Genomic DNA, 16,983 nt, shown 5'->3' with positions numbered 1-16,983 from the left:
CACAACATTCCCTGGATATTTAGATTACTATCTCTACAAGTTCATGTCACCTTATATAGGCAAGTTAGCATTCACCGGAGATAAAACAAAACTGTGGGGCAACATGCAGCTTATGTTTACAATAGCGGCAGGCAAAAATCACGCTCTGTGGATTGAAGAAGGTGGCAATGTAGACGCAATATTCCAGCTTTGTCAATCGAAGTTCAGTTAATTACTTCGGAAAACTTTCGGTAAACATTCGACCTCTTCAGTTGCCCGTCTGCCGCTGTTATCTTGCGCCAACATTGGACTCTTAAAACAGTGTAAGTCATGCGAGATTAAAAAAGAAAACAAATCGGTTTCGATTCACGAGAGGCGCGCTAACTGCACCTCGATCGATGACGGATGTCATCTTCTATACATACTTGCACGATTCTCGAAAAAGACAAGGATACTTAGTCACAAATATTTGCAAAAACGGAAACGCCCATACATGCTTTCTTGAAAAAAAAAACAACAACAACAATTTAAACAAAAAATTCTGTATGATTTCTCATGAAATATTTATTTTATGAGTAAACAAAATTTATAAATACTTTTGTTTAATATATGTCGTAAATCTAACGGCGATTTGTCGTTAGTTGTATATACATATTTTTTGTGTGCGAAGAACACGATTAAACTACTACATAGCTATGTACAAATAATGGCACCTCGGCGCGAATTTAGCTGTCTTTTGAGACGATGGCACGGCATCATCAAGCCTTTTTTCGGCTTTGTAGACAAGGATATACAAAATTATTGTACTTGTAATTAGTCCGATTAGAGCGTATTAGTTCATGCGGAAAAAACTGTTTACCGGTGATTTTTTTAGCAAACCGCATCAGCAAAGCCTTTCTTAATCTGTTCACCTTAAAAAGTAGTTAATAAGCGCAAATACAGTGACATCTCATGAAAACATTACAGGATATTTTCTCATTATAAAAGTTGTTACAGATGTTAAAGATGCGGCTAATCTGCCTAAACGTTGCGTTCCAATGTACTGTTAACGAGCTATTGCATGAACTTTGAAGTGCTCCCCATTACAAAAAAAGATAAAAGGAATAATGAAGTTTATGCCACCGTTAAGGTGATGAGGTATATGCAGTTACTTGAGCTGAAATCTCGGCAGTATCCGCAAAAGGTACCAAGTTCGGTTGAACCGGCTGCGAAATAGATTAAGGGATCTTTGACGATGCCGTTAGCTTTAAATTAATTTTACCGCTACCCTTCAGCGCATTTTTTCTTATCTGCTCAATAAGCTTAATTGTACAGATTGATTTTATTTAACGATGCTTTTTGGAAGTATTGTCGTGATTATCCTGGAAAAGTGCATTGGTTTCGGGTCCAAAATGACGCGTCGTTAATTGCCATTTTCGGACATGGTGCTCGCCCTTTCTTTTCTTGCTTTTTCCAAGTTTTTCCAGCTCCTCGTCTCTCTTAAATTTTATTCTTCTGTTTTGGAACCAAACTTTGACCTGTGCCTCGGACAATTCGAGTTCCTTGGCTATTTTTTGTCTCTCATCGCCAACGATGTAGTGATTCCCGAGAAATCGTTTTTCCAGTCGCTTGAGTTGCTCAGTGGAGAAGGTCGTTCTTGCTCGTTTTTTCTTCGAGTGATACATCCCTGACTCGTCTACATCTCCGAAATCGGGCCCGTACGTAAAAAAGTCCCCTATACGAAGAAGAAGAAAAAATAGGAAAAATGTCAATAAAAGGTTTTATTTTTTCGCGTATAAAACTAAACTAATCAACCAACATCCGTAACCACAATTGTAGTTCCAGGCCGATAAGGGCGCACTTCCCCTCCTTTCTAGACCATGACAAGTCATTTTTCAGCTGTTGTCTATTAGCTCCTAGCAATACAAATAAGTGTTTGTAAGTTTTGCTTTATCTAAAGTCAGGAAGCAAGTTGTTTATTTTCTCTTTCCGGTAAAGAAATTGTTCAATGTTGGAGCTGGTAAATGAGATTGAGGGGGTGGAATTCCCGAACGCCTTAAAAAATTTGACCAGTGTCGAATCGCGGTTTTTAAAGATAAGCAACTCTTTCTTTTTTTAGTTTTTGCAGAGTTTGTCGGATGATATTATATTCCAAGTGACAAAAGCTGGAGTTCATAAAGAAGACCATTTGGAAGGAAAAAGCTCTCTCTCTCTCTCTCTCTGTCTTTTGCATCATGGAAAGAAGGGCTAACGAGATTTAACAAAGCACTTTTGTGCAAATTGAAATTAATTTAGGTTCAGTTTGTAAAAAAGACACCAGTTTGTGTTAGGAAATACATAGGAAAGATTTCGTGTCAGATAACTTGATAAAGATACTATCCGAGGTTGGCTCAATTTTCGATCTCGTCCTTTCCACCTGGAAGGGGGCATTTTTTTCCATATTTATCTGTCCAAGGCTCTAGTGCCTCGGAAACAAGGTAGCTTTCTGACAGTTAATTTTAAGGATGTTTTTGATAGATTTTGAGGTACAGTGAGAAAAACACTGCATCTTGCGTTCTTCCTTGATCATTGATAATTCGTCAAATTAAATGCTCCGGCAGTGGTCAATTAGCTCTATTTGTCCTGTAGAAAAATTGTTCTTATCATTGATTTGAACATTTGCCTTTTTTGACGCAAGTTTACAGTGGCGTTGTCGCCTGTCGCCGATTGTGAAACGATATTTAAATCAAGTGACTGGACTACTGGGAGTTTAATGATGCATTAGCGACTCTAGTGATGATCGAAAGATTGAGATGGTCAAGATCTCCCAAGATTTGCAGGCGTGTGCGTTGTAAAAGCTTACTGCTCACGCCTCGAGACGAAAATTCTTTGTGTTCGATCAAGCGCGCGTGTCAATTTGCGCAGCTAATTTACACCAGTGCGTTCGGCTATACCTTGGAGCCACCGAGTGTGAACTGTATATCAACACAAGACAAGACCTAAACAAATAAGCTAAGAAGTTTTAACAACACATAAATAAAACCACGACAACTATTAAGGAGCATTTCGAGTTAAAATGATTTGATAAGTCAGTCTTGAAGGTCATCAAATAAGACCAAGATGTCTCTTCTAGGGAACATATCGAGTCAAATGAAAACAGATTCGGTCATCGCGCGCACGATTTAAAGTTGTATTTTTACCTGGATGAGGGTGGCTCAAGTATTGTAGATTTTGTCGCTGGTGGCAAGATGACATCCACGGAAGAGGAAGACCTTGGTTTGCAGGAATATCTGGCATGTAATTCGGATAATTCATCTCATTGGGGTACATCACTTCTTGGAGAATTCTTGCAGATGGCACGGCGATAGGACTTGGACCAGCAACATGAGGCTGACAGACTGAGAAAGGCGGCCTCGATGTATTTGTAGTAATCCCATAACCAGGGTCTTCAAAACACGGTGGTACTAAAGCAGGAATGCTCACTCCGTAGCCACTTTGGAGCATTTTTCCAACGATTTTCTATTCTTTGCTGTGCAGTGACTACTGGCGCAAACCGCAAAGATCCTGTTTTTAAAAGGAACACGCTTAAAGGAATCTCCTTCTCTAAGCTGTGATGCGCCGATAATTTTTTCCTGTTAACTCCTTATCTTGACAATAGTAGGTCTGCAGAGTAGTTCAATCCCAGGGGATTTTAACTGACAAGGAAGGCTTGTTATTGGTGGAGAAGGTGCTCTGCATCATGTAATGTGTCATCGTGATGGTATGATGAAGGGAGAATAAACTCCCTTCTCCAAACGCACAGCTTCACCGCTTGAAAACACAATTAACAGATCGCATTTCGTCTTGGATGGCGTGGCCAAACCTGAAGACCGAACTAATTGCAGTTAAGAGATAAGATAAGACTGAGATCTTTGTTTTTATTTGTACCGTGAAATATTTGCTAATGGAGAGGAACTGCAAAGATGCAACATTAAAGTCTTTGCGAATAAAAAAGCAGTGTTTTTTTCTTAGGGTGTTCTTAGTCTCCGCAGCGTTTGGCCCATTTAACCCCGTTGTTTGGCTCATGGATTTAAAAATACCGCTAAACGATCTCTCCACGAGTATCGGGACCACCAACTTTGATACAAAGGCTGGAATGTATACGAGCGTCAAACCGAATTCCGCGAAAACTATTAACCAGATATTGGATTAGGTGTTAGAAGCATTAACACCGTGGAGTTTTAGACCGAATAATTCTCATTTTCTAGAGGGTCAACAATCCATTTAGGGTAATTTTACAAAGAAATCGGCTGAGTGGTACTTTCCTGTTAAGTCGAATCGTCATTCTTGATGTGTCGATAATTTTGCCAGAGTTGTTTACTAAAGTCCTTTACTAGTTTTCTAAAACGAGATAATTATCACTCTCAGTTTGAAGTGATACTGCAAACACAAGTACAACTTTTCAATTCGAGTTCCAAAGCCTTCGTCAAATACCTTTTAACGAGGGTGCGCTATGTTTTCCTGAAACCCGAAACTCGCTCGGCTTTAATTTTGAAGAAGTAGAAGGCTTTTAATTTGTGGTGGTCCTGTTGTGATGAGTTTTAGCTCTTCGTGATCGATCAGATTGACCTGTGCCAAAACGGAAACATTGTGGTTTGCAGAGGAAATTCATTACTTTGTGTAATATTGATGACTGTGACAAGTTTTTTCGTAATGATCCAGGTGAAATCAGCCATCCCCTCTCTTATATATCCCATCGGGTCGATTGAGCGCGTGATCCCTTCTTTAATAGCTATAATCTCCTCTAGTAGACTTCTCTGTTAGGACAGAAAAAGGAACAAGCACAAGTAACCTCAGGTCGACAAAAACACACACGATACAGGAAACGTCAGTTTCTTTGCTGTAAGCTAAGATTAGCATTTTCCCCGACATTTCGTCTTTCACGTAAAACTCTCAGTAAGTCAGTGCTGACACGAGCACCCCTGCAATTGACTGATGTCGCATCGAGAGGATACTAGGGGGATGGGAAAGTTGTATTTTAAATACCCGTTCAGTGTTCAATTATAATTATTGGGCTTTTATATATTGATAATTAAATCGGTCAACAATATTTATAACGAACTATATTTAAGTGTGAAGTCTTCTAACGTCAGAGCATTACTGGATACTGGACATAGAAATATTAATCAAACCAATTCAACTTACATCCAATCGAACATTGCCGTGAGTTGCTTGTATGAGTAGCCCGTAATGGGTTCCTGCTTGTATCGATTAAAAAGAAAAGTAGAGTACCCGGGAAAAAACCTCGCGGAGGAGAGAAGAGAACCAATGCAAAATGCTCAACCCACATGTGTCGTTAAGTCTGGGAATCGAACTGAACCCGAGCCTCATTCGTGGAAGGCAAGTGTTCATCTCTGCTCCCATACGACTTTGGAATTGCCAAGAAGCGATAGCCGTACCTTTATTTAATTGGCTGTGTAAGGCTTTTTAGTTCTTCTCAGCCTGATCATTCTTCCGGGGTGCAGGGGATGGCGCAGTGGTGAGAGCACTCGCCTCCCACCAATGTGGCCCGGGTTCGATTCCGGGACTCGGCGTCGTATGTGGGTTGAGTTTGTTGGTTCTGTACTCTGCACCGAGAGGTTTTCTCCGGGTACTCCGGTTTCCCCTCTCCTCAAAAACCAACATTTGACTTGATTTGCGTTAATTGTTAATTTCAGTTTACCGTGTCCCCAATTAGCGCTCCAGTGCTAGAAACACTACGACACTTAAATAAAGTTCCTTTCCTTTTCTTTTTCTGTTTTAATACGTTTATGTTTATTAATTGACAACGTTTACATATCAATTCTATATAACATAAAAATACAGGCAAGTCAAAGCTTACGTTTATGTTTATTAATCGACAACGTAAATGTACCCTTTGGTTTCTGTAGAGTAATTACTACGTTTAGGAGCAATTCCGATGTCGAAGAGCTCTTGAATTACAGAACATTGAAGTAATGCCATTATAAAGAGAAAATGTAATTATAGCTGGTCAGCTCTATCGAAAGAAACCTTGGTAATTATCATGACTCATTTTCTTGTTTTTATCTCAATGAATTACTACTCCGGCTAACAAGATTGTCTGCCGCAAACATCACGATAACGTATCTTTAAATGGTTCAAGTGAAACACAGATGATGTCATAAAATTACAGAAAAGGTGACTGCAAAAGGCATAAGAAATTAGTTGTACTGTAGAAATTTAGACGAAATGGTATTTCAGGCTGGTATCTCGTGGAAGCGGAGAATGTAAATGAAGATGAAAAGCAATTATCTCCTTTTTATCAGCTGTTATTCACCTTTTTAATGTCACCGAATCATAATACAGACAATTTTGGAAGGTTCTTCGCATGAAAATGGACTCAATTGGCCATCCAGGCCATTTCCGAGTTCATGTCTGCCTCCTCCTCAAAGCGAGTCCAAGTGCGAAGTTTTTGTGATGGTAATTAGTCCTACTTTACATATGAATGAAACTAATTTTCATAAGAAAAACTTTGCACTTAGATTCGCTTTGAAGAGGACGGAGACGTGAACTCGGAAATGCCCTACTAAACGACGCTTGGCGCAGCCGCCAGAGTACTGTAAATACTATTGTTTCATTTTTGTTTTGAAAAGTTATGAATCTCCCGAAATTAATGTACTGCATTATGGGTTACTAAAATACCGTCTTGTTTTTAGCACTTCAACGGATACTTAAAATCTATAGACCCATCTAGTTCAGTAATTTCCAATCTGGAGGACAAAACAAGGGTTTTTCTGTCCCCTGAGAGAAACAAACCTTTCAAATGCAAAACAATCTTATTGTTTTGTCCTTCAGATTGGGAACTAACGGAAAGGGGTCTATACAGTAATCATTTAACTTGAAACTTAAAAACCCGGGCTAGCCTGCTGAGCCGAGTTTCTAAAAGTGTCCTTCCACTAGTAATAAAGGAAGTTGAGTATTTGCTTAATTTTTGATTCGATTAGTTCACCGAACAACCTGTTTGAACTAAACCGTGAGCTAGAGCCTCTATCCTACACCATTCGAGAGACAGAGAAAAAAGACACCCTGGCCATCTGAAAGTTAGGCAGTTTCATCTAAATGCAGGTATTCAAGTAACCGTAAGAGGCCATTATCCTACCCTGGGCACCCAAGATACCTTTACCCAAGTCATTCCCTTATTAATTCTTACGAGAGCGGTCTTCGACCCTCGTCTTCAGCTGTATGTCAGCTATATCTAGGGCTGCCCATCAGATCTAGAATTAACTTGGTAGTTTTCTTTCGATTCATTGCATGCACCGCTAACCGGTTGGCTCAGTTGTAGGACATGTTGCGGGAGGTCGCGGTCTGGAGGTCAGACCAACACCGACTCAGGGATTTTAAATAAACAAGAAGAAAGTCTGACATCCAGCTGGGCCCGCTTGTTCATCAACTCTGTGGGACGTTAAAGATCCAACACACTATTCGAAAAGAGCTGGGGACGGAGTTGTCCAGCCAAATGTGGTCGGCTTGGCAGTGATTTCTTGGAAAAGCTTAAGGCCTGGTCAAACGCTCGCAACATTTCAACCTACCATCTTGCAAGATTGTTGAACACAACATGTTGCATACGTTTGGCCACCCCGTTGCGATATGTTGCAACATGTTGGATGATGTTAGATCAAATTTGAAAACGGTCTTAAATTTTCGTGCAACATTTTGGATGTTGTATGATGTTGCGCTCGTTTGGCCACGTTCACGCAACATTGTTGCACTAAGGCATGCGCGCTAGGTCCACTTGTTGCGCGCCAGGGGCCTGGGGCACAAAAACTTCGGCATGTTGCGTTGAAATGTTGCGTGCGTTTGGCCAGCCCGTTCAACGTATGTCGCAGCATCATGCAACAATGTTGCAAGATGTTGCGTTGAAATGTTGCGAACGTTTGGTCAGGCCTTTTTGGTGTATGAGGCCACGTAATCATATCAGCCACGAGTGAAGTGGGTTTTGCTGAGTGCTGTACATAGCATGCAGTTCATATATCATATATATCATATCATATATCTTTATTTACCCTCGGATTTTTAGAGTAGCTTGGTGTAGCTAATATCTCCGAGCATTTACCCTCCCAACCATGATACACCACAGAAGACAGACCACAACACCGGGAACTACATGCCCTACTCTTTACGACAAGTGTGCGGGTTCTTTTACGTCCCACAGGATTATGAACATTGAAGGGTTGCGAGACAGGACCTCCGGCTTATCGTCCTTATTCGAGAAGACTAGAGAGTCTAACCATTTGCAGATGTAATTACAAAGGCAGCACTTTCTCCTCAGTTATTTAAAGACCCTGAGTGTTGGTCCGGCTGGAGTTGAACTCACGACCTCCCGCGTAACAGCCCGGTGCTCAACCAACTGTGCCACCGGTGCGCGGTTGATATGTAGATGTACATGCACATGCGCATGCTTCGTGTTTTAAGTTCAGCTTTGATATGGCCAGTTGGTTTGATGAATTCTAATTGCACATCTTCTGATCATTAAAATCATGGCAAAAAAAAAAAAAATAAAAATAATAATAATAAGGCCTGTAAATATATGGAGTTAACGTGTCGGGCACGAAAACCCCATGGAGCGTCCGGATTGCGGCTTCAAACCAAAACCCTATAAATAATGATCGCACGGCGTATTTATAGCCTCACCTGGTCACACAGAAGCCTCACCCATTTTAAAAAGGTTAGCTTACATGAAGTAATCGGGCATCACAACACTAATCGAAAGCTAACCTTTTTAAATGGGTGCTTAGACTTAAATACTGTTCAGAACAATGCTGTTTAAAATGGGTGTTGATGCTTAAGTAAGCACTATTTGAGATGCTGCTTACACATGGATCAACAGTACTCATTCGAAATAGTATTTTTAGGGTACTCCATTTGGGTACTCCATAGGGTACTCCATGGAGTAGGGCTCCGCATTTTGTCCTCTCCCGAAAGCCTTCCCTTAATGTCAATATTAGTAGTGAGAAGTTGTTGCGGTTTTAGCTATTACTCCTCATTATGTCTAGACACGTACTGCTGCAGATCATTTTTCTCAGTTTAGGTTCCAGACATCTTATGTTTACGATATATATATATAGTTTTCAAAAATTGTAACGGTCACTTTTGAAAATGTTTGTTGACTAGCATACGAAACGTCAAGTTCTATATAAAAAAAAAATGCGTTGGAATGCACTGTTTATCACCGCTGTTTGTGTTGTTTTCTTACTCGAGAGAGACTAAGTACTAGTTTTGGTGCCAGCCTCCTCACTCCTACAGGTTTTGAACGGTGCATCGTGATCAGAGAAATTATTGTTACGCTTGCTTTGGGAATGACTTGGAGAGGTTTTTTGAGAATCTTTTGGTTCTCCGCGTTCGGTATTGCGGTGAACGTTAAAGGAGATCTGCCGGAGTATTGTGGGAAAGAAGGAAATGCTTACATCCCGTTAAGAAAGCGTGGAGGAGAGCAGTATGCACTGAAACAAGTTCATGTTGTCATCAGGTTAGAAATTCAGAAAGTTAAATTGTGTGCGGAAATCATATGAACAATTTCAGGACGCCTTTGTTTCCGTTGTTTCTTGGTTGAATCATTTGTGATATGTCTAGATGCAGCTCAATAATTTGTTAGAAATTCGATAGAGATTTGATACATGTGGACATTCTGGGAGATCACATGTGCTTGGTGACAGTATCATTGCGTGACGTTGGTTAAAAAAGTTGAAGGAAGCAAATGTGTGAACCGAGTTTGAAGTTTCAAAATAGGTCAGTCTCGTGAAATTTAACTGGTGATGTCGAATCTTGCAGGCAAGGTTATGAAACGGAAGTGTGAGGTGCTGACAACGCCCCCTCAATTCTTGGGTTGCACGTGATGTCACAAAAAAATAAAATAAAACGAAAGAGCTTTTTGAGGTTTTCTCTTGATCAGCTACAAGAGGTTTTAAAAATATATCTGTTTTCATGTTTTCAGCTCGGTACCGTACCGTGAGATCAGGTGCAATCAAAGAATACTTCTTGCTTTTGATGGGGGGTCCTTTACCTACATGTACATGTAGCCACCACTGGCCATTTCCATGTAGCCTGTAAACATCCATTCTTGGACATAATGGTAATGGTAATGAAATTCTAAAGCGCATTTTCTATTAACATATTCAAATGCGCTTTACAAGCAAGGGATCTATGGGTGAGATCAGACATCAGCATACAACAGCGCCGCTGGCAGCCGCTATCAATCCATTAGCGATCTCACCCAGCACATGAATGAATGAAATAAGTCCTGACCACAACACCGAGAGCTCCATGCCCTACTCTTTACGAATAGTGAGTGGGTTCTTTTACGTCCCACTGGGTTGTGAACATTGAAGGGTTGTGACGGTTTATAGTCCTTATCCGAGAAGACTTGAAAGTCTTAACCACTTGCAGATGTAACTACAAAGGCAGCACTTTGTCCTCTTTTATTTTAAGGCCGTGAGTGTTGGTCCGGCCGGAGTCAAAGTCACGACCTCCCGCATGACAGCCCGATGCTCAACCAGCTGAGCCACCGGTGCGCGGTGACATACTGTAGGCCTTCCCCCAGTTCATACCATTTTTGCTGATTGTGCATGAGTAGAGACCAGTTCCTTTTGAATTTGTCAAGGACATCTTTGCCACCTTGTATATGGTTGTCTGCGATTCCTTCAAGGATCTCTAGGGGTCCAGAATGCAACTTTGGTTGTCCAGCAGTTATCAGTTCTTTGACTGTGGTCTTTTCTTTGATCCATCACCACCACTGGCAATTATTCTACATGTAAAAATTCAGGGCTGCTTTTGCAACAGTCAAATCTCTGACCTTTGGAGTACCAGTTCATAAGTGCTATCACTGAGCTACATAATAGGAAACTCAAGCCCTGCTATAATTCTACAACAGGACTGAAACTGTGGAAATGGTTCATTAATTTTCTTTCTGGTAAACCTTCTGATTACTAGAACAGGAGCTGAGCTGTAGGAGACTTAATTTGTGGGAGTTGGGAATTAATGGTGTGGGCTCTTAATTACCAATCTCTGCGGGCCAGGTTGGTAACCTTTTCACAGTTTCTGATGCCATCTTGGTTAGGGGGCAAATGCAGCATCAATTACAGTGAATTTATGGGATTTTGGCTCAAGTCAACTCTGCTGCGAAAAGGAAGATTTAAAAAATCTTTAATTTTTTAAACATGTTTTTAGTCATTTATTAATTACCAGAAGTTGCTTTCTGTTCACTTTCTTTGGTAAGTAAATTGATGACTTGGTATTTTCTTTGCAGACATGGCGACAGGACCCGAGCTTTCCCTGCACCTTGCTGGGACAATGACACTGCTACATGGGACTGCTTGTTGTCATCAGCTTCAATACCAGTTATAAAACATGATATTCATGATATAGTTGTCAGCAGGGTTTACAGAGATGGTACGTAATTAGATACTTTTGTAACTAACGGTATATTACTGCATAATTATTAGGCTGTTTACTGTACGGGTATTATTGTGGTTCAAGTTTTTCTTTGTTTAGAATTTTTCAAACCAATTCAATTTTGATTTTTCTTAAAGTGCTACTACAACCAAAAAACCAATTCTTCTTTTTCTTTGGATTTCAAAACTATGTTCCCTAAACACTAAGTGACCCAAGTTTTAAGTTCTGATTTTAAAACGACACCTGTTTATTTCAACTGGATTTTTATTTATTTATTGGTCCGCCATTACAGACTTTAAAATCTTGAGAGAGCTGGGTCGAGGAGAAAATGACCTCAAAGACTCACTAGTACTGTTTAAGAATGTGTGTGTATGCTGTTGAATTAATGTGCAGCGTGGGAGCCTCGGGCTTTCAGACTTCAAACCTGTGTTTTGCATAATATAATACATGCAAGTTGCGTTTACACGCTGAAATTTTAAGCTAGCGAGTAAATGATGTCATTTTCCCAAGATCCAACCCTCTGAGGTTCAACCGGTCAGTAATGTCAGACCATGAAATCCAAAACTTAACTCAAAATAAACAGCTTTTGGATAAAACTCAATGCTCAAAATTTTGCAAGTCAGTTGTTAAGTGAACACGCACGCTCTGAAGGAAAAAAGGAAATGATTTTTTGATCATAGTAGCACTTTAAGTTTGTCTAAATATTCATTGTCATGATGTGAAACGTCAAAGGAAAATCAAAATTGAACTGCAGGCTTTAAAGATTTTTGAAGCGCAAAATACAGTGTACTGTATACATTGTATCTGAGATAGGCAAATGCAACAGAAATGCAGAGTTTGTAGCCTGCTAATACAGCCGCATCTGTTTATTTTGAGCAATTGCCTTGCCAAAATGCAAGCCATGTAGCAGTGGCAAGGTTGGTTGTGCAGTATTTGTGGACTGTTTTTTGTGGCCAGGTTTCAATTAAAGCTTAATATAGATCTACATGTACAATAATTATTATTGTAGTTCTTCAGTTCTTCAGTTTTGTTACTTAGTTAAGAAGGTAATGCTGCTATACACCAAGAATAAAACAAGCAAACATATAATAATAATAATAATAATAATAATAATAATAATAATAATAATAATAATAATAATAATAATAATAATAATAATAATAATAATAATAATAATAATAATAATAATAATAACAGTAACTATTTATAATACATGGTGCAAATATATATTTATAATTATAATAAAAATTCTTGAATAAGCAGTTCAAGTTGAGATCTAAATTGGGGAACCGACAAAGTGTTTACAACATGAGCTGGGAGCAAGTTCCAATCTATAAAAGTTCTGGGAAACAAAAGAGTGTTTGAGAACATCAAGTGGCTGTAGTAGAGACTCATGTAATTCTCAGGTGGAATAGCAACGAGGCATTTTAAGATCTGAGACATCAACCTGGACACTTAATTGCTTATTGCTTCTGTGTTTTCGGCTGCTTTTTTTAATCATTTATAAAAATGCTTTTATTCAAATTCATAACAATTAAATTTATTTTCTACCCTCTTATTAAAACAGCAGTGTATACACATGTAGATGTCTTAAACCCCAAGTCAGATGCATCTCTGACATGGGTAGTATAAATAATTATCATTGTTGTTAATAAGTATTTCCTTTTTTTCTTATTTTTGTTTACAGTGTACATGCCTGGCCGCAACGTCATGAAAGGTGATTGTGGCCTTGGTCATCTTACCTCTGTGGGGTACAAGCAACAGTTACTCAATGGCCAGAATTTGCAGAAAGTATATGTTGATATTGGATTTCTCTCCAACTATAGTCACACCGATGTCTTTTTGCGTTCTGACGGTAGGTGACATAGTAGATTGCTTATAATATAGGGGAATCTTTGTTTACATTTTTTGTCTCATTAGCATAAGCCCATCGTTTTCCAATCTACATATCAGCCAAAACATCATTACTGAATATTGCAAGTCCATTGCATAATGAGCTACATGAATCTCGGAAACTTTGAGCGCAATTTACCAGATAACCTCTGATCATGGGTAATGACACGTAAAGTTTGAAAATTTGAAATTTTACAAAGAATGCGTGGGCTCATTAATTAGCGCTTTTGCCACCCAAGCACTTATCAGTTTTTGATGGCTAACAACTTGCTTGTTATCAAAGCCAAAAGGCTTAAAATAGGAAACTTCACTGTCTAAGTTTAAGACGTTGTTTTACTTTTTGAAGTCAATTTGTGAATAGCATGATGCCTTGTACAGTACATATATCAGCAAACTCAAATGGTAATAAGACAAAATGTAAACATTGACTCAACAATGAGGTCATGGTGTGACTGGAAGTTGTGTGAATCTGAATAATCAGGGATGTTGCTAAGCGCCCTCTGCTGGTGAAAATCACTCCTTGAGAAAGGCTGGAGTGATTGCCAGCTGAATTCTGCCCTACCTCCCCCCTCCCCCCAAGCTTTCGCCATTGATCAAAGCAACTGAGAAGATCGCAAATTATTCTCTAATGTGTTAACAAAAAAACATGAATACCTGTTAGCATACGGAATTATCACTAGAATTTATCGAAACTGGAAATGAAACAAAACTGTTCTTTTAAGTACTATTGACTGTACATGTCTTCTCTTACCCTGTAATCGCAATCTTGAAGATTGCTGGGTGTTGTGAGGTCTTCACTGGGGACAATCTTGTTACCAAGTCCCTTTGATGCTCAGAGCACAAACTTACTGCCTCAATAGACCCTTCAACCAGATGAAATTATTCTTACCTATAACCCTGAATAATTATAATATTATTTTTGGTGTCACACAACTTCCAGTCACTCCGTGACCTACGTACCATAAAGGTGCATGTAACATGTAACAAAAGTTTTAATAATTTTTATTAAAACTTTTCTTGCATGTAGATCGAATACATTTACATGTACATGTAAGAACAATAGGAAAACAAAGTGTTTTTACTGATCAGTGTAAGAGGTTTTTGTTGAGTTGAACAAAGAAACTTGATCTAACACACTTTTGCTGCACGTTTTGTGAGAAGGAGGTCTGGAGTTCAAGGTTACAATGTAGGTATTTCCAAACTTGCGTATATCCAACCTTGATATACTGCTGACAGTTTACAACTGTTGCCATGCCATCACACTCAGTTTAACATGTAACTGAACTGGAAACAACCAGGGCTGAAACTTATGGTTCGGCCATCAAACTTGGATTGTACAGTGTAGGAGGTATTGAAAATTATAGGATGATCTGTTCCACACTATATTAGCTAAAAAATTGCAATTTTCTCAAACACTGCTTTTGTTTGAGACTGGCTTAGGACCTAGTAATGCTGCATGTGCGTAGAGTCAATGTGCAACAATTACAAAACTTTACTTGAAGATTTAGAGAACTTGAAATGACCTGCAATGACCTGCAGCTATTTGTACACGTACGACTGGTATTCTGCAAAAAAAAAAGTCACCAGTCAGCGATGCACACCTCCTCCGAAGAAAAATCCTGGATCGGCCTCAGCAAAATACATTAAAACTGTTCTGGTTCTTCAAACCGACATTATTAAGGAGGCCTTTGTCTGGAACAAAAGGTTGCTCAGAGCATTCTAACTGGTCACGCTGTTGTACTGGTTTTATTTCCTTTTTTTCTCAAATTGATATTTCAGATATGTCAAGAACAAGGCAGGTCAGACAAAATTCTCTTTACAGTGTTTCACGGTTTTGCAATGATACCACTCACTGGTCCACAAACAATGACGTTGTTTTCATATGATATTATGGGCAATGACTTAAACGTAATTGATCCAAACGTTCCTCAAAGACTTAACTGATTCGAGTGTAATGTGAAGTGTTTCAACCCCATATGAACCATGTGAGCATTAACCCTACTAATGGAAATGGGCCCACACAAGGACAGAGAAAAACTCTGATCAGGGTGGGAATTAAACCCACGACCTTCGGGTTAGATCACCGCCGCTCTACCGACTGAGCTACAAGGTCAGACGGGAGCAGGCCGTTCAGGTTCTTCAGTTCCCACGGCCTGCTCCCGTCTGACCATGTAGCTCAGTCGGTAGATTGGCGGTGATCTAACCCGAAGGTCGTGGGTTTAATTCCCACCCTGGGGCTTGTTTCTCGAAAGTACCGAAAGCTATTCGGGCCCGAAAAGCCATTTGTGAAATTGCCAACCGCTTGTTTTAGAAAGCCGATCTTTCAACATGTTTTCAAGGCAACAAAAAGAAAAATAACTGTGAAGTTTGACGAATTAAATCCTCTCCGTTCTTGAGATACAAAGGGAATTGTGACACCCGAAAACGCCCTGTAAAGTTTCGGGACTTTTGAAAACGGGCCCCTGGTCAGAGTTTTTCTCTGTCCTTGTGTGGGCCCATTCCCATTAGTAGGGTTAACGCTCACATGGTTCATATGGGTTTGAAAACTAGCACTTCACATTACACTTTAATCAGTTAAGTCTGTTTTAATATAAGTGCCTCACGGCCAACGTTTGCAAAAACGTAATCCTTCCTTGTACTTTCCACACAGAGGTTTTTTTTTGCTTTATTCAGAGAGAAGTTTCGCTTTCCGGCGGGGAAAAATTAGCGTAGCAACGCTTAGCGCAATCATTTACCATACAAGGCTAAACCAAGGGATATGAGCTGATAAATCGAGATTGAGTGAACCAATCAGAGCACGAGAAATGCATTAACCTCGGATAATGAAAGGCCTCAGTTTCAGATTTTGCTGTAACGACCTCACTCATTTATTAAGTAGTTATTGGAGCTTTATAAGAACCAATTGTAGTGTTGGTGCTCAATATTCAGATTGGCAAGCCACGTCAGCTGTACTTTGTATCTGATCTTCTTCTTTTAGCTCTGTATTTAACCGTGGTTTTTGTTGCATTGCTTAGTCAGCTCAAGCTCTTGGATTAGGTCTGTTTCCACCACCTTCACCTTCCTCAGGCAAAGCTCAAGTTGTAGACATTCATGTTATGGATCAAGAGTTCGATGACATGCAGCCAAATCCAACGTAAGATTAATAAAACTGTAATTATAGTATATTGAAGTCAACTCTATGCAACCTACATCCTGGGGCCAGTGGTTCTCCAAAGATTTGTGTGAGATTAACATCATTTAGAAGGATACTTGCAATGGTAGCTAATCAGCTTCTAAGCAATTGCAGTCCAAAGGACGGATTTTACTCTTGTTTATTGCCAGATTGCCAGATTTTACTCTGCCAATTTCCATTGATGGCTGGCTCTGGAGTGAAAGGGAGAATTATTTAGCAAGTCAGTGGTTGGTTTTGATAAGTACCAACAGTCGACAAAAAGCTTTGACTACTTCACTCAGACTTGTTGCCTACGTTTCCGTAAATTGAAGTAATTAAATCCAGATTCTTTCATACCTAAGATCAAAATTCATTTTGACAAAGAGAAGAGTCGGATGCTCCTCTCAAATCAGTTGCGAACTTTGAATTTTATTGACGAAAGTTAATATATGAAAGCCATACATGTATGTGCAGTATTTGAACTGCAAAGAGAATCAAGTTAGGTTGCTGATCATCACAGTTGTTAATTAACTTTCAGGCTTTCCTTTCGTTACTGCAGAAGTAACGTCGTTAAT

At 39.5% G+C, this 16,983-nt stretch overlaps 2 protein-coding genes across 2 annotated transcripts in view; one reads left to right on the top strand and one right to left on the bottom strand.

Annotated features, from left to right (window-relative positions):
* Positions 1 to 570: 570 nt before the first annotated feature.
* On the bottom strand, positions 571 to 3,616 carry LOC138008563 (homeobox protein EMX1-like). Its single transcript, XM_068855883.1, has 2 exons — positions 3,138 to 3,616; positions 571 to 1,693 (listed from the first exon to the last, which is right to left on the bottom strand). The coding sequence occupies exons 1-2, from the start codon at positions 3,439 to 3,441 to the stop codon at positions 1,305 to 1,307; spliced, it is 693 nt and encodes a 230-aa protein (XP_068711984.1). The 5' UTR covers positions 3,442 to 3,616; the 3' UTR covers positions 571 to 1,304.
* A 5,604-nt stretch (positions 3,617 to 9,220) lies between these two features.
* The window catches only part of LOC138006416 (counting factor 60-like), a 13,602-nt gene continuing 5,839 nt past the window's right edge, over positions 9,221 to 16,983 (top strand). Inside the window, exons 1-5 of the mRNA XM_068852730.1 lie at positions 9,221 to 9,442; positions 11,219 to 11,361; positions 13,052 to 13,219; positions 15,037 to 15,056; positions 16,272 to 16,390. Coding sequence (XP_068708831.1) covers positions 9,273 to 9,442; positions 11,219 to 11,361; positions 13,052 to 13,219; positions 15,037 to 15,056; positions 16,272 to 16,390 — 620 coding nt within the window. The 5' untranslated portion in view covers positions 9,221 to 9,272. The remainder of the gene's footprint in view (positions 9,443 to 11,218; positions 11,362 to 13,051; positions 13,220 to 15,036; positions 15,057 to 16,271; positions 16,391 to 16,983) is intronic.

This window comes from Montipora foliosa, chromosome 6 (assembly GCF_036669935.1).
Source record: "Montipora foliosa isolate CH-2021 chromosome 6, ASM3666993v2, whole genome shotgun sequence".
Taxonomy (NCBI): domain Eukaryota; kingdom Metazoa; phylum Cnidaria; class Anthozoa; order Scleractinia; family Acroporidae; genus Montipora; species Montipora foliosa.
This window is presented reverse-complemented; position numbering and strand designations above follow the sequence as displayed.

Excerpts from the sequence above, each read along its gene's own strand:
- LOC138008563 (XM_068855883.1), bottom strand. The coding sequence starts at position 3,441 with ATGCTCCAAAGTGGCTACGGAGTGAGCATTCCTGCTTTAGTACCACCG. Across the intron at positions 1,694-3,137 it reads CTTGAGCCACCCTCATCCAG|GGGACTTTTTTACGTACGGG; the intron begins GTAAAAATACAA and ends TTCTTCGTATAG.